General features: G+C 43.9%; 1 protein-coding gene across 4 annotated transcripts in view; it reads left to right on the forward strand.

Annotated features, from left to right (window-relative positions):
- LOC106591484 (rho guanine nucleotide exchange factor 39) overlaps nucleotides 1–7,591 on the forward strand; it is a 118,967-nt gene extending 111,376 nt beyond the window's left edge. The window contains exons 10-12 of one of the 4 annotated variants that reach the window (XR_006770690.1): nucleotides 2,256–2,495; nucleotides 5,019–5,115; nucleotides 5,159–7,591. Coding sequence is in view for 1 of the 4 variants with exons in the window: in XM_045722368.1 (XP_045578324.1) it covers nucleotides 2,256–2,495; nucleotides 5,019–5,052 (274 nt within the window). In the remaining 3 variants the exon portion in view is untranslated. Of the gene's footprint in view, nucleotides 1–2,255; nucleotides 2,496–5,018 lie in introns of all 4 variants that reach the window. The other 3 variants (XR_006770691.1, XR_006770692.1, XM_045722368.1) reach the window with 3 other exon arrangements.
- Nucleotides 7,592–24,676: the final 17,085 nt, after the last annotated feature.

A 24,676-nucleotide genomic window follows, 5' to 3' on the forward strand; every position in this document is an offset into this window, starting at 1 on the left:
CAGTTGTTGTAATGTGTTGTCTGTAGTCTCTCCAGTCAGTTGTTGTAATGTGTTGTCTGTGGTCTCCAGTCAGTTGTTGTAATGTGTTGTCTGTAGTCTCTCCAGTCAGTTGTTGTAATGTGTTGTCTGTGGTCTCCAGTCAGTTGTTGTAATGTGTTGTCTGTGGTCTCCAGTCAGTTGTTGTAATGTGTTGTCTGTGGTCTCTCCAGTCAGTTGTTGTAATGTGTTGTCTGTGGTCTCCAGTCAGTTGTTGTAATGTGTTGTCTGTGGTCTCTCCAGTCAGTTGTTGTAATGTGTTGTCTGTGGTCTCCAGTCAGTTGTTGTAATGTGTTGTCTGTGGTCTCCAGTCAGTTGTTGTAATGTGTTGTCTGTGGTCTCCAGTCAGTTGTTGTAATGTGTTGTCTGTGGTCTCCAGTCAGTTGTTGTAATGTGTTGTCTGTAGTCTCCAGTCAGTTGTTGTAATGTGTTGTCTGTGGTCTCTCCAGTCAGTTGTTGTAATGTGTTGTCTGTGGTCTCTCCAGTCAGTTGTTGTAATGTGTTGTCTGTGGTCTCTCCAGTCAGTTGTTGTAATGTGTTGTCTGTGGTCTCTCCAGTCAGTTGTTGTAATGTGTTGTCTGTGGTCTCCAGTCAGTTGTTGTAATGTGTTGTCTGTGGTCTCCAGTCAGTTGTTGTAATGTGTTGTCTGTAGTCTCCAGTCAGTTGTTGTAATGTGTTGTCTGTGGTCTCCAGTCAGTTGTTGTAATGTGTTGTCTGTGGTCACCAGTCAGTTGTTGTAATGTGTTGTCTGTGGTCTCCAGTCAGTTGTTGTAATGTGTTGTCTGTGGTCTCCAGTCAGTTGTTGTAATGTGTTGTCTGTGGTCTCCAGTCAGTTGTTGTAATGTGTTGTCTGTGGTCTCCAGTCAGTTGTTGTAATGTGTTGTCTGTGGTCTCTCCAGTCAGTTGTTGTAATGTGTTGTCTGTGGTCTCCAGTCAGTTGTTGTAATGTGTTGTCTGTGGTCTCCAGTCAGTTGTTGTAATGTGTTGTCTGTGGTCTCCAGTCAGTTGTTGTAATGTGTTGTCTGTGGTCTCCAGTCAGTTGTTGTAATGTGTTGTCTGTAGTCTCCAGTCAGTTGTTGTAATGTGTTGTCTGTGGTCTCTCCAGTCAGTTGTTGTAATGTGTTGTCTGTGGTCTCTCCAGTCAGTTGTTGTAATGTGTTGTCTGTGGTCTCTCCAGTCAGTTGTTGTAATGTGTTGTCTGTGGTCTCTCCAGTCAGTTGTTGTAATGTGTTGTCTGTGGTCTCTCCAGTCAGTTGTTGTGTTGTGTTGTCTGTGGTCTCCAGTCAGTTGTTGTAATGTGTTGTCTGTGCTCTCCAGTCAGTTGTTGTAATGTGTTGTCTGTGGTCTCCAGTCAGTTGTTGTAATGTGTTGTCTGTGGTCTCCAGTCAGTTGTTGTAATGTGTTGTCTGTGGTCTCCAGTCAGTTGTTGTAATGTGTTGTCTGTGGTCTCTCCAGTCAGTTGTTGTAATGTGTTGTCTGTGGTCTCCAGTCAGTTGTTGTAATGTGTTGTCTGTGGTCTCTCCAGTCAGTTGTTGTAATGTGTTGTCTGTGGTCTCCAGTCAGTTGTTGTAATGTGTTGTCTGTGCTCTCCAGTCAGTTGTTGTAATGTGTTGTCTGTGCTCTCCAGTCAGTTGTTGTAATGTGTTGTCTGTGGTCTCCAGTCAGTTGTTGTAATGTGTTGTCTGTGGTCTCTCCAGTCAGTTGTTGTAATGTGTTGTCTGTGGTCTCTCCAGTCAGTTGTTGTAATGTGTTGTCTGTGGTCTCCAGTCAGTTGTTGTAATGTGTTGTCTGTAGTCTCCAGTCAGTTGTTGTAATGTGTTGTCTGTGGTCTCCAGTCAGTTGTTGTAATGTGTTGTCTGTGGTCTCCAGTCAGTTGTTGTAATGTGTTGTCTGTGGTCTCTCCAGTCAGTTGTTGTAATGTGTTGTCTGTGGTCTCCAGTCAGTTGTTGTAATGTGTTGTCTGTGGTCTCCAGTCAGTTGTTGTAATGTGTTGTCTGTGGTCTCCAGTCAGTTGTTGTAATGTGTTGTCTGTAGTCTCTCCAGTCAGTTGTTGTAATGTGTTGTCTGTGGTCTCCAGTCAGTTGTTGTAATGTGTTGTCTGTGGTCTCTCCAGTCAGTTGTTGTAATGTGTTGTCTGTGGTCTCCAGTCAGTTGTTGTAATGTGTTGTCTGTGGTCTCTCCAGTCAGTTGCTGTAATGTGTTGTCTGTGGTCTCTCCAGTCAGTTGAAGTCCAGGAACACAGTGGTCCATCAGAGAGATGATCTGGTCAGGAGACCTCTACGCTGCTTTGTAGAGGACCAGAAGAACCAAACTACCCCCTCCACACCACCCACTACCACCCCCGGGAGGAAGAGGATGGCCCCCCCTCCACCCCAGACCCCCTCCACCTCCACTGCTCCAGCAGAAGCAGAGGGCAGCGCCTCCAAGAGGATGAAGCTGACTGAGGGACCAGCTGAGAGGTGGGTTCATACAGAATGTGCAGTATATATATATATATATATATATATATATGTGTGTGTGTGTGTGTGTGTGTGTGTGTGTGTGTGTGTGTGTGTGTGTGTGTGTATATGTATGTGATAATGTGGTCATTCAGAGGTGGGTGTCTTAGATCCAGGTGTGACTGGGTTATTGTATTGTAACATGATAGAAGGCATGTAGAAGTCTTTCAGCCTTCTTAGGATGGTAATAGAAGTAAGGACTGAAACCTACTATGAGTGTAAGATAAACCTAGTGTAAGGAAATAAGATGATAGTTTTAACACACTTGAACAAATGTCTCTCAGCCTCCTTGGGGGGCCAATAGAGGAGCAGTGAAACCTGGTAGGAGAATATGTGAGCGATGATGAACCCTTAGCCGTTAACCTCTCTTGGGTATGTGGGACGTGACCGTCCCACCTGCGGGACACACCATTCAACAGCCAGTGAAATAGCAGGCCGCCAAATTCAAAACAACAAAAATCTCATAATTCAAATTTCTCAAACATACCACTATTATATCCCATTTTAAAGATAAGATTCTCGTTAATCCAACCACATTGTCCGATTTCAAAAAGGCTTTACCGCGAAAGCATAGCATTAGATTATGTTAGCACATGACCTTGACAAGAAAAACCACACAGCCATTTTCCAAGCAAGGAGAGGCGTCACAAAAATCAGAAAAAATGAATCACTAACCTTTGATCTTCATCAGATGGCACTCATGGGACTTCATGTTACACAATACATGTATGTTTTGCTCGATAAAGTTCATATTTAAATAAAAAATAAAAAAACATTTTACATTGGCGTGTAATGTTCAGAAATGTTTTGCCTCCCAAAACTTCCGGTGAATGAGCACATCAATTTACAGAAATACTCATCATAAACGTTGATAAAATATTAAACTGTTATTCAAAGAATTATAGATACACCTCTCCTGAATGCAACCGCTGTGTCAGATTTCAAAAAAACTTTACAGCGAAAGCACACTGCAATAATCTGAGTACAGCGCTCAGAGACGAAACCAAAACCCCCATTTTGTGGAGTCAATAAAACTCAGAAATAATATTATAAATATTCACTTACCTTTGAGGATCTTCATCAGAATGCACTCCCAGGAATCCCAGGTCCACAATAAATGTTTTTGTTCGATAAAGTCCATAATTTATGTCCAAATACCTCCTTTTTGTTTGCGCGTTCAGTCCACTACTCCAAATGCAGGAAGCGCGCAAAAATGTCACGACGAAAAGTCAAAAGTCTATTTACGTTCGTAGAAATATGTCAAACGATGTATAGCATCAATCTTTAGGATGTTTTTAACATAAATCTTCAGTAATATTCCAACAGGACAATTCCAATGTCTTCAGAAAAGAAAAGGAACACAGCTCACTCTCACGTGAGCGCACGCCTCTGAGCTCATGTCATTTCCTCACTCATCTGACTCCAGGCCCTCTCGTTCGCTCAATATTCACAGTAAAGGCCTGAAACAATGTTCTAAAGACTGTTGACATCTAGTGGAAGCCTTAGGAAGTGCAAAATGAACCCTAAGTCACTGTGTAGGCAATAGGCAATCACTTGAAAAAACTACAACCCTCAGATTTCCCACTTCCTGGTTGGATTTTTCTCAGGTTTTTGCCTGCCATATGAGTTCTGTTATACTCACAGACATCAGTCAAACAGTTTTAGAAACTTCAGCGTTTTTTCTATCCAAATCTACTAATAATATGCATATCCTACCTTCTGAGCCTGAGTAGCAGGCAGTTTAATTTGGGCGCGCCTTTCATCCGCACGTCAAAATACTGCCCCCTACCCTAGAGAAGTTAACCGTATACTCCTGATGATGAACCCTTATCCGTTAACCGTATAGTCCTGAACGATGATGAACCCTTATCCGTTAACCGTATACTCCTGAACGATGATGAACCCTTATCCGTTAACCGTATAGTCCTGAACGATGATGAACCCTTATCCGTTAACCGTATACTCCTGAACGATGGTGAACCCTTATCCGTTAACCGTATAGTCTTGAACGATGATGAACCCTTATCCGTTAACTGTATACTCCTGAACGATGATGAACCGTTAACCGTATGCTCCTGAACGATGGTGAACCCTTATCCGTATGCTCCTGAACGATGATGAACCCTTATCCGTTAACCGTATGCTCCTGAACGATGATGAACCCTTATCCGTTAACCGTATGCTCCTGAACGATGATGAACCCTTATCCGTTAACCGTATACTCCTGAACGATGATGATCCGTTAACCTGGTAGGAGAATATGTGAACCCTTATCCGTTAACCGTATAGTCCTGAACGATGGTGAACCGTTAGCCGTTAACCGTATGCTCCTGAACGATGGTTGAAACCTAGAATGACAGTATAAGATATCTCTGAACTAGTAAACTATCAATGTTTCTGTCCACTCTATCCTGATGTTATTACAGTGTAATTATCCTGATATAGAGCAGAGGTGAACAACTATCTTCTTCATTCTCTCCTCAGTGAACCGGCTTGGTCAAGCTGTGTGATCCTGTGAAAGACGAAGAACTTTAGAGATCCTTACTCTTTCACACAAACCAATCAAGTCAGACAGATAAGCGTTAATGGGGGAGATGGGAGGTAGTTAGATACTGGAGAATCAGGTTAATGGGGGAGATGGGAGGTAGTTAGATACTGGAGAATCAGGTTAATGGGGGAGATGGGAGGTAGTTAGATACTGGAGAATCAGGTTAACGGGGAGATGGGAGGTAGTTAGATATTGGAGAATCAGGTTAGCGGGGGGATATGAGGAGAGATGGGAGGTAGTTAGATACTGGAGAATCAGGTTAACGAGGGGATATGAGGAGAGATGGGAGGTAGTTAGATACTGGAGAATCAGGTTAACGGGGGGATATGAGGACAGATGGGAGGTAGATAGATACTGGAGAATCAGGTTAACGAGGGGATATGAGGAGAGATGGGAGGTAGTTAGATACTGGAGAATCAGGTTAACGAGGGGATGTGAGGACAGATGAGAGGTAGTTAGATACTGGAGAATCAGGTTAACGGGGGGATATGAGGAGAGATGGGAGGTAGTTAGATACTGGAGAATCAGGTTAACGAGGGGATATGAGGAGAGATGGGAGGTAGTTAGATACTGGAGAATCAGGTTAACGGGGGGATATGAGGAGAGATGGGAGGTAGTTAGATACTGGAGAATCAGGTTAACGGGGGGATATGAGGAGAGATGGGAGGTAGTTAGAAGATATGAAATGTGAAGATTTTAACACTGATGCCAAAGACACACTATGAAACACCTTCACAATAGAAGCTCGAGGAGATGGAATATGTGAGATTTGACTCTGAAAGAAATGTTTTGTCCTGAATAGAATGTTGCCATTATATGTCAGAGCAAAAGCTGGGCTCAAGAGGAAAATATTGTATTACTAGACTGGGAATCAAAACTGTCACCTGGGATATTTTGGCAGCACAATACCATATAATCTTAATGTTAAATTGTGATTTTTACTGTCTATTTACATTTAATTCATACAAGAGCTGAAATATTAGTAATATCATGCTTGTATCTATGGTAATATACAGTATATTATAATATTAGTATCATATCATGCTTGTCTATGGTAATATACAGTATATTATAATAGTAATACATCATGCTTGTCTATGGTAATATACAGTATATTATAATATTAGTATCATCATGCTTGTCTATGGTAATATACAGTATATTATAATATTAGTATCATATCATGCTTGTCTATGGTAATATACAGTATATTATAATAGTATCATATCATGCTTGTCTATGGTAATATACAGTATATTATAATAGTAATACATCATGCTTGTCTATGGTAATATACAGTATATTATAATAGTAATACATCATGCTTGTCTATGGTAATATACAGTATATTATAATATTAGTATCATCATGCTTGTCTATGGTAATATACAGTATATTATAATATTAGTAACATATCATGCTTGTCTATATGGTAATATACAGTATATTATAATATTAGTAACATATCATGCTTGTCTATATGGTAATATACAGTATATTATAATAGTATCATATCATGCTTGTCTATGGTAATATACAGTATATTATAATATTAGTATCATCATGCTTGTCTATGGTAATATACAGTATATTATAATATTAGTATCATATCATGCTTGTCTCTGGTAATATACAGTATATTGTAATAGTAATACATCATGCTTGTCTCTGGTAATATACAGTATATTATAATAGTAATACATCATGCTTGTCTATGGTAATATACAGTATATTGTAATAGTAATACATCATGCTTGTCTATGGTAATATACAGTATATTGTAATAGTAATACATCATGCTTGTCTATGGTAATATACAGTATATTATAATATTAGTAACATATCATGCTTGTCTATGGTAATATACAGTATATTATAATATTAGTATCATATCATGCTTGTCTCTATGGTAATATATAGTATATTATAATATTAGTATCATATCATGCTTGTCTCTATGGTAATATATAGTATATTATAATATTAGTATCATATCATGCTCGTCTCTATGGTAATATACAGTATATTATAATATTAGTATCATATCATGCTTGTCTCTATGGTAATATACAGTATATTATAATATTAGTATCATATCATGCTTGTCTCTATGGTAATATACAGTATATTATAATATTAGTAACATCATGCTTGTCTATGGTAATATACAGTATATTATAGCGTTATGGAGATATATGGAGTGCAGGACTAGGAGTATATACAAGCCAGCGGCATTGTATTACAATTAATAGCTACTGAGTTAATGAATATAGTTATTCCATATCATGATTGTATCTTTCACTACTGCAGAGAGAGAGAGAGAAGTCTCTCCTTTAAAAACTCTTCTGATATGTGGTAGGTCATTCTGAGCCTTATGAATGGATAGTCTACTGGTGATTTCAATAATGTATCATACGATTCCATTCCTTTTTACATTACACATTCCTTCTGTAGTCATCATGTACTCCATCCAATATATTTATCAAAAACATTAAACATTTTAAACATTCTTTGTATTTCTAATTGTCTGATATGTTTTAGTTTTGTTACAATTTAGTTGAGTCTGTTTTCGACTGGTTTCATTGTCACTCCATTCCCCCCCAGTACAATGGACTGTTATACTGTCACTCCATTCCCCCCCCCCAGTACAATGGACTGTTATACTGTCACTCCATTCCCCCCAGTACAATGGACTGTTATACTGTCACTCCATTCCCCCCAGTACAATGGACTGTTATACTGTCACTCCATTCCCCCAGTACAATGGACTGTTATACTGTCACTCCATTCCCCCCCAGTACAATGGACTGTTATACTGTCACTCCATTCCCCCCAGTACAATGGACTGTTATACTGTCACTCCATTCCCCCCAGTACAATGGACTGTTATACTGTCACTCCATTCCCCCCAGTACAATGGACTGTTATACTGTCACTCCATTCCCCCCAGTACAATGGACTGTTATATTGTCACTCCATTCCCCCCAGTACAATGGACTGTTATACTGTCACTCCATTCCCCCAGTACAATGGACTGTTATACTGTCACTCCATTCCCCCCCAGTACAATGGACTGTTATACTGTCACTCCATTCCCCCCCAGTACAATGGACTGTTATACTGTCACTCCATTCCCCCCCAGTACAATGGACTGTTATACTGTCACTCCATTCCCCCCCAGTACAATGGACTGTTATACTGTCACTCCATTCCCCCCCAGTACAATGGACTGTTATACTGTCACTCCATTCCCCCCAGTACAATGGACTGTTATACTGTCACTCCATTCCCCCCAGTACAATGGACTGTTATACTGTCACTCCATTCCCCCCAGTACAATGGACTGTTATACTGTCACTCCATTCCCCCCAGTACAATGGACTGTTATACTGTCACTCCATTCCCCCCAGTACAATGGACTGTTATGCTGTCATTCCATTCCCCCCAGTACAATGGACTGTTATACTGTCACTCCATTCCCCCCCAGTACAATGGACTGTTATGCTGTCACGCCATTCCTCCCAGTATGATGGACTGTTATACTGTCACTCCATTCCCTCCCAGTACGATGAGCTGCTATCCAGCTGTTACATTACTCCAAATGACAATCAGTAAAACTCTGATGGATTCCAGAAGGTCTTCTGTCAGCTTGTTTTATAGCTTCTGGGTGACATTTCCCCTCGGGACAGATCTATGATCAGCTTCCTTTTCCTCAAATCTAACTTTAACCATTAGTGGGTAAAATGTCAAACTCACCCAAGATCAGTGTCTAGGGTCAACTTCCTGTTTTGTATGACACGGGATGTATCCATAGAGTTGACTGGAGAGATGTTCCATACACTCAATAGCCACTAGAGGGCACCACCAACATGTAGAAAACCATTGATTGGAAAATAAAGGTTAAAAACAAAGGACTTCATACTTACAATATTCATATGATGTCAGAGCTGAACTAAATAATGAGTTCCCTATTAGTATGCATAGAACAATGTGTTTTAAGTGGTGAAACGATATCAAGGCCGAACCACCAATGATTGGATAATTCCAAGAACTGATACACGAGGTTGGATCGCCAGGATGTGGACGTTTTAGCTGTCGATACATCCCAGTTTATATCCTCTTGTCCATATAAGACTTGGTAACTGAATCAGCTGTTCATGGTGATAACCTCCAACGTTCCGTCTCCCTCACACAGAGGACAGGGTTAATATCGCCAACCATGTTGATGGAAGACATTTTAAATATTCAATATGTTCTATATGAGGAGCGAGAGCTTTAGAGAAAGACTGATCTGGCTCTATTTTTAAAAAGCGATGAGTGGTCACTTGGTCGGAGAGGATTAATATGGACAAGATGATACAGGTCCATTTATATATTCATCAGCTAGATTTGTGGCCAGGTACGGGTAAAACGGGGCTTCGAGCTGCTTCTCTTTAGCCTGCAATAAATCTGGAGCTGTTGAACTAGATCAAACGAATGTATTTATAAAGCTCTTTTTATATCAGTTGTCACAAAGTGTATAACGGTAACCCTGTCTAGACATCAAAGAACAAACAGCAGCACAGTGGCAAGGAGAAACCTCCAGAGGAACCAGACTGAGGGGGGGGAGGAGGCCTATCCTCCTGGTAGAAACCTCCAGAGGAACCAGACTGAAGGGGGGAGGAGGCCTATCCTCCTGGTATAAACCTCCAGAGGAACCAGGCTGAAGGGGGGAGGAGGCCTATCCTCCTGGTAGAAACCTCCAGAGGAACCAGACTGAGGGGGGAGGAAGCCTATCCTGGTAGAAACCTCCAGAGGAACCAGACTGAGGAGAGGAGGAGGCCTATCCTGGTAGAAACCTCCAGAGGAACCGGACTGAGGGGGGAGGAAGCCTATCCTGGTAGAAACCTCCAGAGGAACCAGACTGAAGGGAGGAGGAAGCCTATCCTCCTGGTAGAAACCTCCAGAGGAACCAGACTGAAGGGGGGAGGAAGCCTATCCTGGTAGAAACCTCCGCAGGAACCAGACTGAGGGGGGGAGGAAGCCTATCCTGGTAGAAACCTCCAGAGGAACCAGACTGAGGGGGGAGGAAGCCTATCCTGGTAGAAACCTCCAGAGGAACCAGACTGAGGGGGGGAGGAAGCCTATCCTGGTAGAAACCTCCAGAGGAACCAGACTGAGGGGAGGAGGAGGCCTATCCTCCTGGTAGAAACCTCCAGAGGAACCAGACTGAGGGGGGGAGGAGGCCTATCCTCCTGGTAGAAACCTCCAGAGGAACCAGGCTGAGGGGAGGAGGAAGCCTATCCTGGTAGAAACCTCCAGAGGAACCAGGCTGAGGGGAGGAGGAAGCCTATCCTCCTGGTAGAAACCTCCAGAGGAACCAGACTGAGGGGAGGAGGAGGCCTATCCTGGTAGAAACCTCCAGAGGAACCAGACTGGCATCTGATCTCCTCTCAGCTAAGAGCTGACTGGTACATAACACCAGCTTACTGGCATCTGACCTCCTCTCAGCTAAGAGCTGACTGGTACATAACACCAGCTTACTGGCATCTGACCTCCTCTCAGCTAAGAGCTGACTGGTACATAACACCGGCTTACTGGCATCTGACCTCCTCTCAGCTAAGAACTGACTGGTACATAACACCATTCTCTCTTTGTGTGTGTGTGTGTGTGTGTGTGTGTGTGTGTGTGTGTGTGTGTGTGTGTGTGTGTTTGAGAGAGAGAGATACTTGTGATGATGAATGTGTTCTAGGGCTATAGCATCTGCCTATTAACCAGTATACCATCCAGCCACACTGTCTTCAGTCCTGCTGTTAGCCAGTATACCAGCCAGCCACACTGTCTCCAGTCCTGCTGTTAGCCAGTATACCAGCCAGGCACACTGTCTTCAGTCCTGCTGTTAGCCAGTATACCAGCCAGCCACACTGTCTTCAGTCCTGCTGTTAGCCAGTATACCAGCCAGCCACACTGTCTGAAATCCTGCTGTTAGCCAGTATACCAGCCAGCCACACTGTCTTCAGTCCTGCTGTTAGCCAGTATACCAGCCAGCCACACTGTCTGAAATCCTGCTGTTAGCCAGTATACCAGCCAGCCACACTGTCTGAAATCCTGCTGTTAGCCAGTATACCAGCCAGCCACACTGTCTTCAGTCCTGCTGTTAACCGGTATACCAGCCAGCCACACTGTCTTCAGTCCTGCTGTTAGCCAGTATACCAGCCAGCCACACTGTCTTCAGTCCTGCTGTTAGCCAGTATACCAGCCAGCCACACTGTCTGAAGTCCTGCTGTTAGCCAGTATACCAGCCAGCCACACTGTCTGAAATCCTGCTGTTAGCCAGTATACCAGCCAGCCACACTGTCTTCAGTCCTGCTGTTAGCCAGTATACCAGCCAGCCACACTGTCTTCAGTCCTGCTGTTAGTGTTGAATTTCAGCAGAGACTGGCTCCATAAAGAGGCTGCTTTCTGTCATTACGGCTGTTATTTTGGAATGCTGTGTCTGGCAGCTCAGCTATCCTACTGCCCTTGTTGCTGTTACCAGTGCTCTCAGAGGATATCCGTATGCAGTACCAAGCAGCGCCACAAGATGGCAGCTCCAGCTTTGATAAATGTGGTGTTGACCACATTAAGCTCAACCCTGCTGATCTGCATTCAGCATAGATGATCATTGCTTATATTCATTGTGGAAGCAAAGAGGAAATACTCTGAGGTGGAGAATCTCTTCATCTTTCTCTCTTTTTCGCTCTCCACTCTCGTTCTTTGTCTCTCTCCACTCGCTCTTTCTCTCTCTCTCTTTCTCTCTCTTTCTCTCTCTTTCTCTCTCTTGTTCTTTGTCTCTCTCCACTCTCGTTCTTTGTCTCTCTCCACTCGCTCTTTCTCTCTTCTCTCTCTCTCTCTCTCTCTCTCTCTCTCTCTCTCTCTCTCTACAGAGTGATATTGTTCATCTCTATGTTAATACTGAGAGCTCTATTCTTCGTCACGGTGCACTATGTCTAACCTCTGACCCCTGTCCAAATCGTACAGGGATGTGACTAGAATGAATCCGTCTCTCTGCAGGGTTGTCATAACAACCAACTGTCGTCCACCAGCCGTCTCTCATTAACCTCTTGTTATTGTAGCGTTTGTCTATAGATCAACAACGTCCACTTCCTTTAATGATCAGATCAGGGTGGAAGTTTCAGCTCATAATCTGGGTCCAAAACGGCACTCTATCCCCTACTTTTGACCAGAGTCCTATCTGAAGCTGCCTGTCTCTTTCTGGTTTGGCTGTAATGCTTTAGAATAACCCACGCAGAATGGCTGTGTTTTTATGAATGACCAGTCACTAATACAACAGGGAAAACCTGACCGTTTCTGAGTGGAGAAATTCAACAGTCATTAACCTGAAAGTAGCGGGTAAAGTGATACTTCGTTTAGAGATGAGTCACACATAAACATGATGTTCTGACAGATTCCTGTCAACAATACAATAAGCACATCGTGATAACAGGGCTGTTACCTAACCAAGGTTAAGCCACTCTGATCCTCTGAGGATGATATTCCATATGTCAGTTAGGTAACCGATAGGTTGGAGTGGTCTGAGGTGACAGGACGATGATGATGGTGGTGGTGGTGATGTTATGACAGGTGTTGTAATCATGTATCCAAACAGCTCCAAACTGAAAGTAGACAGCCCTCGTATCTAGCGAGCGCTCCAGTCAGGTAGCTAGCTACAGTTACCCATAGTGTGCTAGTTAGTTTTATAGCTTGGTCATTTATTCCAATACTTTTCAGAATTCCCCAAAAATATATTAATGAAGCTAGCTAGCTACGTTTTATAGGCTCCCCCACTACAACACTAAGCCAATTTGCCAACGCTAAAATCAAGATGAATATTTATATCCTTTTTTTAGTAAGCTAGCATCATAAATTTGTTGTGTTGATTAAATTTGACACTTCACGGGCCACCGGAGTTTGACACGTGGCTACAGTTTGCATTGATTTGTGGGTCATATCAACCCCACACGTGATGTAAGTTCTTCACTCGCTCTCTCAAGCTGAATTGTGGGTCGAGGAGGCAACGTTTGTGAATCGGGTCCTCCACTTAAGATGACAATCAAACTACATCCGGTTTCGACGGGAATTCCCCCCCGAGGGAAAGAGGCTCGCGCGATGGCTGAGGGTGTAAAAAGAACGTGTTTGGACTGCAGACATGGAGGTAATTTCACATGACATTATGGGAAATTGATAATAAACAAGAGGTGAACAGTCATTTGTCTGCATCTCGAATAGACTATAAAACAAAGTCTCGAAGTAGGTCACAAACAGGGAAATTGTGAAACAAGTATTCATTATGTACAAATATGAATCTTTACTACATGAACCAGACCTCTCTCCTCAAATAGGCCCTGTCTACCACCCATCTAGTGTTTCCCTGTCTACCACCCATCTAGTGTTTCCCTGTCTACCACCCATCTAGTGTTTCCCTGTCTACCACCCATCTAGTGTTTCCCTGTCTACCACCCATCTAGTGTTTCCCCGTCTACCACCCATCTAGTGTTTCCCCGTCTACCACCCATCTAGTGTTTCCCCGTCTACCACCCTTCTAGTGTTTCCCTGTCTACCACCCATCTAGTGTTTCCCTGTCTACCACCCATCTAGTGTTTCCCTGTCTACCACCCATCTAGTGTTTCCCTGTCCACCACCCATCTAGTGTTTCCCTGTCTACCACCCATCTAGTGTTTCCCTGTCTACCACCCATCTAGTGTTTCCCTGTCTACCACCCATCTAGTGTTTCCCTGTCTACAACCCATCTAGTGTTTCCCTGTCTACCACCCATCTAGTGTTTCCCTCTACCACCCATCTAGTGTTTCCCTGTCTACCACCCATCTAGTGTTTCCCTGTCTACCTCCCATCTAGTGTTTCCCTGTCTACCACCCATCTAGTGTTTCCCTGTCTACCACCCATCTAGTGTTTCCCTGTCTACCACCCATCTAGTGTTTCCCTGTCTACCACCCATCTAGTGTTTCCCTGTCTACCACCCATCTAGTGTTTCCCTGTCTACCACCCATCTAGTGTTTCCCTGTCAACCACCCATCTAGTGTTTCCCTGTCAACCACCCATCTAGTGTTTCCCTGTCTACCACCCATCTAGTGTTTCCCTGTCTACCACCCATCTAGTGTTTCCCTGTCTACAACCCATTAGTGTTTCCCTGTCTACAACCCATCTAGTGTTTCCCTGTCTACCACCCATCTAGTGTTTCCCCGTCTACCACCCATCTAGTGTTTCCCCGTCTACCACCCATCTAGTGTTTCCCCGTCCACCACCCATCTAGTGTTTCCCCGTCCACCACCCATCTAGTGTTTCCCCGTCCACCACCCATCTAGTGTTTCCCCGTCCACCACCCATCTAGTGTTTCCCCGTCCACCACCCATCTAGTGTTTCCCCGTCCACCACCCATCTAGTGTTTCCCCGTCCACCACCCATCTAGTGTTTCCCCGTCTACCACCCATCTAGTGTTTCCCCGTCTACCACCCATCTAGTGTTTCCCCGTCTACCACCCATCTAGTGTTTCCCCGTCTACCACCCATCTAGTGTGTCCCCGTCTACCACCCATCTAGTGTTTCCCCGTCTACCACCCATCTAGTGTTTCCCCGTCTACCACCCATCTAGTGTTTCCCCGTCTACCACCCATCTAGTGTTTCCCCGTCTACCACCCATCTAGTGTTTCCCCGTCTGCCACCCATCTAGTGTTTCCCCGTCTGCCACCCATCTAGTGTTTCCCCGTCTGCCACCCATCTAGTGTTTCCCCGTCTGCCACCCATCTAGTGTTTCCCCGTCTACCACCCATCTCGTGTTTCCCCGTCTACCACCCATCTAGTGTTTCCCCGTCTACCACCCATCTAGTGTTTCCCCGTCTACCACCCATCTAGTGTTTCCCCGTCTACCACCCATCTAGTGTTTCCCCGTCTACCACCCATCTAGTGTTTCCCCGTCTACCACCCATCTAGTGTTTCCCCGTCTACCACCCATCTAGTGTTTCCCCGTCTACCACCCATCTAGTGTTTCCCCGTCTACCACCCATCTAGTGTGTCCCCGTCTACCACCCATCTAGTGTTTCCCCGTCTACCACCCATCTAGTGTTTCCCCGTCTACCACCCATCTAGTGTTTCCCCGTCTACCACCCATCTAGTGTTTCCCCGTCTACCACCCATCTAGTGTTTCCCCGTCTACCACCCATCTAGTGTTTCCCCGTCTACCACCCATCTAGTGTTTCCCCGTCTACCACCCATCTAGTGTTTCCCCGTCTACCACCCATCTAGTGTTTCCCCGTCTACCACCCATCTAGTGTTTCCCCGTCTACCACCCATCTAGTGTTTCCCCGTCTACCACCCATCTAGTGTTTCCCCGTCCACCACCCATCTAGTGTTTCCCCGTCCACCACCCATCTAGTGTTTCCCCGTCCACCACCCATCTAGTGTTTCCCCGTCCACCCCCCATCTAGTGTTTCCCCGTCCACCACCCATCTATTGTTTCCCCGTCCACCACCCATCTAGTGTTTCCCCGTCCACCACCCATCTAGTGTTTCCCCGTCCACCACCCATCTAGTGTTTCCCCGTCCACCACCCATCTAGTGTTTCCGTCTACCACCCATCTAGTGTTTCCCTCTACAACCATCACTATTTCCCTCTACAACCATCACTATTTCCCTCTACAACCATCACTATTTCCCTCTACAACCCATCACTATTTCCCTCTACAACCATCACTATTTCCCTCTACAACCATCACTATTTCCCTCTACAACCATCACTATTTCCCTCTACAACCATCACTATTTCCCTCTACAACCATCACTATTTCCCTCTACAACCCATCACTATTTCCCTCTACAACCCATCACTATTTCCCTCTACAACCCATCACTATTTCCCTCTACAACCCATCACTATTTCCCTCTACAACCACCACTATTTCCCTCTACAACCATCACTATTTCCCTCTACAACCATCACTATTTCCCTCTACAACCCATCACTATTTCCCTCTACAACCCATCACTATTTCCCTCTACAACCCATCACTATTTCCCTCTACAACCCATCACTATTTCCCCCTCTACAACCCATCACTATTTCCCCCTCTACAACCCATCACTATTTCCCCCTCTACAACCCATCACTATTTCCCCGTCTACAGCCCATCACTATTTCCCCGTCTACAGCCCATCACTATTTCCCTCTACAACCCATCACTATTTCCCCGTCTACAGCCCATCACTATTTCCCTCTACAACCCATCACTATTTCCCTCTACAACACATCACTATTTCCCTCTACAACCATCACTATTTCCCTCTACAACATCACTATTTCCCTCTACAACCATCACTATTTCCCTCTACAACATCACTATTTCCCTCTACAACCATCACTATTTCCCTCTACAACATCACTATTTCCCTCTACAACCATCACTATTTCCCTCTACAACCCATCACTATTTCGACACCTCCCGAGTGACTGCAGGCGTTGCAGCTCTCCAAGCTTTCCATTGAGACGGAGTTTATAACGATTATAAACCAGCCACACATCATTACCACCTGAAGTTGAGGAAAAAGAGAACCTGGAGGTCAGGAGGTCAGGATGGGGAGTGTTTCTAGCAGCAGTGTTTCCATCGGTCTAGAAATACTCTCACCACATCAACAGCTTCCTGCTCTGTGTTAATGTTACAACTAACGGCCTCTTGAACGAGGGCTGGACTCCAGCCTCTCAATAGTCTATTTTATGTAATGACTTGTGTCTGTTCTGCATTTGGAATGTGAGTGGCATTCAGGTAAATCCTCCCTTTCTGTCTGGAAGAGAGATTTAAAACCCAGTGGTTATGCAGCCAGTTATTCCAACCGTTATGTATGCGTTTGATGGGAGGAAGAAGCGATTTTTTTTCGAGGTTTATCAAGTTGTCTTGTTCAAAGTGCACTTTTTCTCACACACACACACACACACGAGAAATTACTAATACAACATCAATGGCCTTGGACATATCCTCTATCTCAACACCCACTCTACCCACCACACAGATTTGTCTTGGACCACCTCTCCCTTTCTCTTTACCCACCATACAAAACCTAGGAGGCTCTTGGTTCTCACCCTCTTCCGTAGACTTACACAGTTATTATGACAACTTCCGGAGGACGTCCTCCAACCTATCAGAGCTCTGTCCACCCAATCAACTAATGTCCAGGGAATGATTAGCAGGTGAGAGCTGTGAGATTAGTAGTACGTGAATAGTAGTGTGTGATTGGTAGTATGTGATTAGTAGTACGTGATTGGTAGTATGTGATTGGTAGTATGTGATTGGTAGTAGGTGATTGGTAATAGGTGATTGGTAGTAGGTGATTGGTAGTATGGGATTGGTAATAGGTGATTGGTAGTACGTGATTGGTAGTAGGTGATTGGTAGTAGGTGAATGGTAGTAGGTGATTGGTAGTACGTGGATGGTAGTACGTGGATGTACAACTGAAAGTTTTACTTCTATTTATGAGATGTTTAACAGAGTTGTCATGACGTTGGCCTCTTTGAGTACAGTGAGGACAGTTGACCCCCTCCCCCCCTTTGCACCATCCCGCAACCTACCTCCCCCCACCCAGGCCCTGTGTGAAGGGGTGGCAAAATTCCAGAGAAGAGTCTCTGGCCACATGGCCCATAGAAAGACACAGGAAATTCTTCCAACTCACAGAATTGGGGAACCGAACGACATTTATGTTCTGGAGAAGGTATGGAAGACTGGTGAAGAATCCAGCTACGAACTGGTCCGCTTGGTACAATTTTGTGATACTCAGAAGAGACAATATAGCCATATTACCATAAAACTGTTTATATAATAGCCTCACCTATGGGACTTGCATCCAAATGGTTGTATAGAATGTATTAATAAGGATAAAGCTATTTGTGATACATTGAGATGCTGTGTACTGATGTTAATGTGATAGAATGTATTTATGTTCAAAGATTAAATCAGTCATCGGCACGCCCCCCAGGGACACAGACAGGACCAGGCGTCATGTGACAAGCCTGTTCTATGTTCACTATAAAACCCCACCCTGATCTACTTTCTTCAGACCAGGCCTCCACTCCATTGCGAGAAGTGGGCTAATAGGTTGACCATCCAATTCCTCTACTGAAAGTGAACTATACCACGTGGTTAACTTTTAGACTATTGATACTGACAGAATAAGAACAAGTCTTTGATATTAATTAATAGTCTGTAGCTAAGTAAATTATATAATTGAACGCGAAGACCAAAGAAACATCCATTCTATGACAACATTAATGAATGTCGCTTTGAAAGATCCATTCAGGAGAGAGAGAGAGAGAGAAAGAGAGAGAGAGAGAGAGAGAGAGAGAGAGAGAGAGAGAGAGAGAGAGAGAGAGAGAGAGAGAGAGAGAGAGAGAGAGAAGAGAGAGAGAGAGAGAGAGAGAGAGAGAGAGAGAGAGAGAGAGAGAGAACTCTCCAACAGAACGACTCTCCAACAAGGATCCCGACGACACACTGAGTGTAAATATATATTGATTGCAATTGTTCCCGAATGAGTGAGCGTTCATGTGCAAAGATTTAGCATATCAATTGTTAATATTAATGAACTCTGTGTGCCTCCTCAGCTGACCTTTTATGACCCATTGTTCAACAAGACACCAGCCATGCCTGTTTAGCCCACTAGGGTACATTACTCTACCAATTCTTTGTGACGATAATTACTGTTTGTATGCTTTCTGTGAATGACTTAGTTTAGTAAATAAATGATGTTAAGACAATTGATGTATGGATGACTCTTAGTAAAGGCTGGGTTCGTGCAGATACAACAATTTACGACGTTTGGAATGAGACTGGACGCGAGGTAAAATACACCATTTAAACCAGAAGATAATCGGCCTATACTATAATAGAATATAATATATAATGTTATAATATAGGAAAGTTACATTAGGAAAATTATAACTTTGTAATCTGAATATTTTCCTTGGTGCCCCGATCTCCTAGTTAATTAAAGTTAAACGATTAATCAGTTTAGTCGCGTGATAATAATTACAGGGAGTTAATTGATAAACATGTCTTCAGTTTAATGGTACCCCAAAGACACGACAGAGTCTTAGAACACTGAAATAATTGTCCTATAGTGTGTTCCTGTTCATTTCTCTTTCATGCTATCCCAGCATGCTTAGAGTGTGTTTGTGCCTGTGGCTGGACTACCTCCCGTTGACCCCATGCCCAGGTGACCTTTAGGAAGAGAGCTGTGGTGACGTTAGCCAGCTCTGGACCCATGCCGAGACACACTTTCATCAAACAGACCTAGCCTGCACTGTGCATGTATCTGAAATGGTTCCCTATTCCCTATATAGTACACTGCTTTATACCAGGGCCCTATTCCCTATATTGTACACTGCTTTATACCAGGGCCCTATTCCCTATATAGTGCACTGCTTTATACCAGGGCCCTATTCCCTATATAGTACACTACTTTAGACCAGGGCCCTATTCCCTATATAGTACACTGTAAAGTAGACCACAACAGGCAGCCATTAGGTGACTCACTGTAAAGTAGACCACAACAGACAGCCATTAGGTGACTCACTGTGAAGTAGACCACAACAGGCAGCCATTAGGTGACTCACTGTAAAGTAGACCACAACAGGCAGCCATTAGGTGACTCACTGTAAAGTAGACCACAACAGTAAGCCATTAGGTGACTCACTGTAAAGTAGACCACAACAGACAGCCATTAGGTGACTCACTGTAAAGTAGACCACAACAGGCAGCCATTAGGTGATTCACTGTAAAGTAGACCACAACAGACAGCCATTAGGTGACTCACTGTAAAGTAGACCACAACAGGCAGCTATTAGGTGACTCACTGTAAAGTAGACCACAACAGACAGCCATTAGGTGACTCACTGTAAAGTAGACCACAACAGGCAGCCATTAGGTGACTCACTGTAAAGTAGACCACAACAGACAGGCAGACCATAAACCTAGTGTTGATAATCAAACACTCAGGGCTCGAATCAATCAGATCTGCTTCAGCCAATATCCTCACAGTGGTTGTTTTGGTGGTATCGGAGGTGAACTACATTAGAGCTGTCCAATCCACAAGTGGCTCCCAGCGTTATACCTACAGCGGACAGTGCCATTCGTTGCACAGTCACATTAACAGAATCCAGCCTTTTTCCCAAGTTGGAACAGTGAACTGTGAGATGTAAACCACAGCTCCATTAGGGTGATAGAAATCCTCATTATTTTGTTGAATGATGATTTTTTCAATTTGAGCATGATTATGTTTATATAGTCTACACTTTCTCCTTCTGAGCTTCGTGACAATGAGCAAGAACAGCTGCTCACCGATTTGACAGCTCATACGTAGTTCCACCTCCGACATCACCAAAACATCAGCTACGCTGGTGTCTGCTATCGCCCTGGTTGACACTTGCTCTGATTGAATCTGGGCCAAAGTGGTATTAGTGCCGTCAGAGCTGGGAGAAGAAAGGCAAAGAGATTTGTCTCTTGACACCTTGAGGTGATTTATTGTCTACAGTAATATATCCATATGAACTGGCCTGGAATACACACCAAATATTCAGTTTGAATTCCAGACTGCAGATGAGCCATATGACTGGTAATGTTATGTTGCCCCTCACTGAATCAGTAAAACACATATTCCCATAGAATGGTATGAAGATACAGTTGAAGTCGGAAGTTTACATACACCTTAGCCAAATACATTTAAATTCAGTTTTTCACAATTCCTGACATTAAATCCTAGTAAAAATTCCCTGTTTTAGGTCAGTTAGGATCACCACTTTATTTTAAGAATGTGAAATGTCAAAATAATAGTAGAGAGAATGATTTATTTCAGCTTTTATTTATTTTATCACATTCCCAGTGGGTCAGAAGTTTACATACACTCAATTAGTATTTGGTAGCATTGCCTTTATATTGTTTAACATGGGTCAAACATTGCGGGTAGCCTTCCACAAGCTTCCAACAATAAGTTGGATGAATTTTGGCCCATTCCTCCTGACAGAGCTGGTGTAACTGAGTCAGGTTTGTAGGCCTCCTTGCTCGCACATGCTTTTTCAGTTCTGCCTACAAATTTTCTATAGGATTGAGGTCAGGGCTTTGTGATGGCCACTCCAATACCTTAACTTTGTTGTCCTTAAGCCATTTTGCCACAACTTTGGAAGTATGCTTGGGGTCATTGTCCATTTGGAAGACCCATTTGCGACAAGCTTTAACTTCCTGACTGATGTCTTGAGATGTTGCTTCAATATATCCACATCATTTTCCCTTCCTCATGATGCGATCTATTTTTGTGAAGTGCACCAGTCCCTCCTGCAGCAAAGCACCCCCACAACATGATGCTGCCACTCCCGTGTTTCGCGGTTGGGATGGTGTTCTTCGGCTTGTAAGCCTCCCCCATTTCCTCCAAACATAACAACGGTCATTATGGCCAAACAGTTCTATTTTTGTTTCATCAGACCAGAGGACATTTCTCCAAAAAGTACAATCTTTGTCCCCATGTGTAGTTGCAAACCGTAGTCTGGCTTTTTTATGGCGGTTTTGGAGCAGTGGCTTCTTCCTTGCTGAGCGTCCTTTCAGGTTATGTCGATATAGGACTCGTTTTACTGTGGATATAGATACTTTTGTACCTGTTTCCTCCAGCATCTTCACAAGTTCCTTTGCTGTTGTTCTGGGATTGATTTACACTTTTCGCACCAAAGTACGTTCATCTCTAGGGGACAGAATGCGTCTCCTTCCTGAGCGGTATGACGGCTGCGTGGTCCCATGGTGTTTATACTCGCGTACTATTGTTTGTACAGATGAACGTGGTACCTTCAGGCGTTTGGAAATTGCTCCCAAGGATGAACCAGACCCGTGGAGGTCTACAATTGTTTTCTGAGGACTTGGCTGATTTCTTTTGATTTTCCCATGATGTCAAGCAAAGAGGCACTGAGTTTGAAGGTAGGCCTTGAAATACATCCACAGGTACACCTCCAATTTGACTCAAATGATGTCAATTAGCCTATCAGAAGCTTCTAAAGCCATGACATAATTTTCTGGAATTTTCCAAGCTGTTTAAAGGCACAGTCAACTTAGTGTATGTAAACTTCTGACCAACTGGAATTGTGATACAGTGAATTTTAAGTGAAATTATCTGTCTGTAAGCAATTGTTGGAAAAATTACTTGTCATGAACAAAGTCGATGTCCTAACCGACTTGCCAAAACTATAGTTTGTTAGCAAGAAATTTGTGGAGTGGTTGAAAAACGAGTTTTAATGACTCCAACCTAAGTGTATGTAAACTTCCGACTTCAACTGTATGTCTAATATCTAATCCTGACATGAACTTTTATCTGCAGTAAGTGTATGTTATACTGGCCTGAATACTGGAGCTGGAGCACACAGACTGAGTTGAGTCCCAAAGGGCCAATGGACCCTGGTCAAACGTAGTTTTAACAGACTGTACTAAGTACTAAGTCTCTGAGTGGTGATTTAACCTGCCATAGAGACTCATCTTTTATCTCCTAAAGAACAGTCCAGTCTGAACACTCCTGGACAGTGTTTATCCTCTAAAGAACAGTCCAGTCTGAACACTCCTGGACAGTGGTTATTTCCTAAAGAACAGTCCAGTCTGAACACTCCTGGACAGTGTTTATCTCTTAAAGAACAGTCCAGTCTGAACACTCCTGGACAGTGGTTATTTCCTAAAGAACAGTCCAGTCTGAACACTCCTGGACAGTGTTTATCTCCTAAAGAACAGTCCAGTCTGAACACTCCTGGACAGTGTTTATCTCCTAAAGAACAGTCCAGTCTAAACATTCCTGGACAGTACCAGAGTAGATCTGTCATAGAGGTTATAACTACTGCCCCTCTCTGTATTTCCATGTCATAGAGGTTATAACTACTGCCCCTCTCTGTATTTCCATGTCATAGAGGTTATAACTACTGCCCCTCTCTGTATTTCCATGTCATAGAGGTTATAACTACTGCCCCTCTCTGTATTTCCATGTCATAGAGGTTATAACTACTGCCCCTCTCTGTATTTCCATGTCATAGAGGTTATAACTACTGCCCCTCTCTGTATTTCCATGTCATAGAGATTTAGAGCTTTTCCATGGGAGGAGAGAAGATTATTTTAGATGGTTGCTGCCAAGTAGGTACATTTTATTTCTCCATAACTACAGATATCTTCAAAACATATTTTTATTTAACTAGGCAAGTCAGTTCAGAACAAATTCTTATTTTCAATGACAGGCCTGCCTTGTTCAGGGGCAGAACGACAGATTTTTATCTTGTCAGCTCGGGGATTCGATCTTGCAACCTTTCGGTTACTAGTCCAACGCTCTAACCACTAGGCTACCTGCTGGTTACTAGTCCAACGCTCTAACCACTAGGCTACCTGCTGGTTACTAGTCCAACGCTCTAACCACTAGGCTACCTGCTGGTTACTAGTCCAACGCTCTAACCACTAGGCTACCTGCTGGTTACTAGTCCAACGCTCTAACCACTAGGCTACCTGCTGGTTACTAGTCCAACGCTCTAACCACTAGGCTACCTGCTGGTTACTAGTCCAACGCTCTAACCACTAGGCTACCTGCTGGTTACTAGTCCAACGCTCTAACCACTAGGCTACCTGCTGGTTACTAGTCCAACGCTCTAACCACTAGGCTACCTGCTGGTTACTAGTCCAACGCTCTAACCACTAGGCTACCTGCTGGTTACTAGTCCAACGCTCTAACCACTAGGCTACCTGCTGGTTACTAGTCCAACGCTCTAACCACTAGGCTACCTGCTGGTTACTAGTCCAACGCTCTAACCACTAGGCTACCTGCTGGTTACTAGTCCAACGCTCTAACCACTAGGCTACCTGCTGGTTACTAGTCCAACGCTCTAACCACTAGGCTACCTGCTGGTTACTAGTCCAACGCCCTAACCACTAGGCTACCTGCTGGTTACTAGTCCAACGCTCTAACCACTAGGCTACCTGCTGGTTACTAGTCCAACGCCCTAACCACTAGGCTACCTGCTGGTTACTAGTCCAACGCTCTAACCACTAGGCTACCTGCTGGTTACTAGTCCAACGCTCTAACCACTAGGCTACCTGCTGGTTACTAGTCCAACGCTCTAACCACTAGGCTACCTGCTGGTTACTAGTCCAACGCTCTAACCACTAGGCTACCTGCTGGTTACTAGTCCAACGCTCTAACCACTAGGCTACCTGCTGGTTACTAGTCCAACGCCCTAACCACTAGGCTACCTGCTGGTTACTAGTCCAACGCTCTAACCACTAGGCTACCTGCTGGTTACTAGTCCAACGCTCTAACCACTAGGCTACCTGCTGGTTACTAGTCCAACGCTCTAACCACTAGGCTACCTGCTGGTTACTAGTCCAACACTAACCACTAGGCTACCTGCTGGTTACTAGTCCAACGCTCTAACCACTAGGCTACCTGCTGGTTACTAGTCCAACGCTCTAACCACTAGGCTACCTGCTGGTTACTAGTCCAACGCCCTAACCACTAGGCTACCTGCTGGTTACTAGTCCAACGCTCTAACCACTAGGCTACCTGGCAGTTTTGTCATTG

This window comes from Salmo salar, chromosome ssa07 (genome assembly GCF_905237065.1).
Source record: "Salmo salar chromosome ssa07, Ssal_v3.1, whole genome shotgun sequence".
Lineage (NCBI taxonomy): Eukaryota > Metazoa > Chordata > Actinopteri > Salmoniformes > Salmonidae > Salmo > Salmo salar.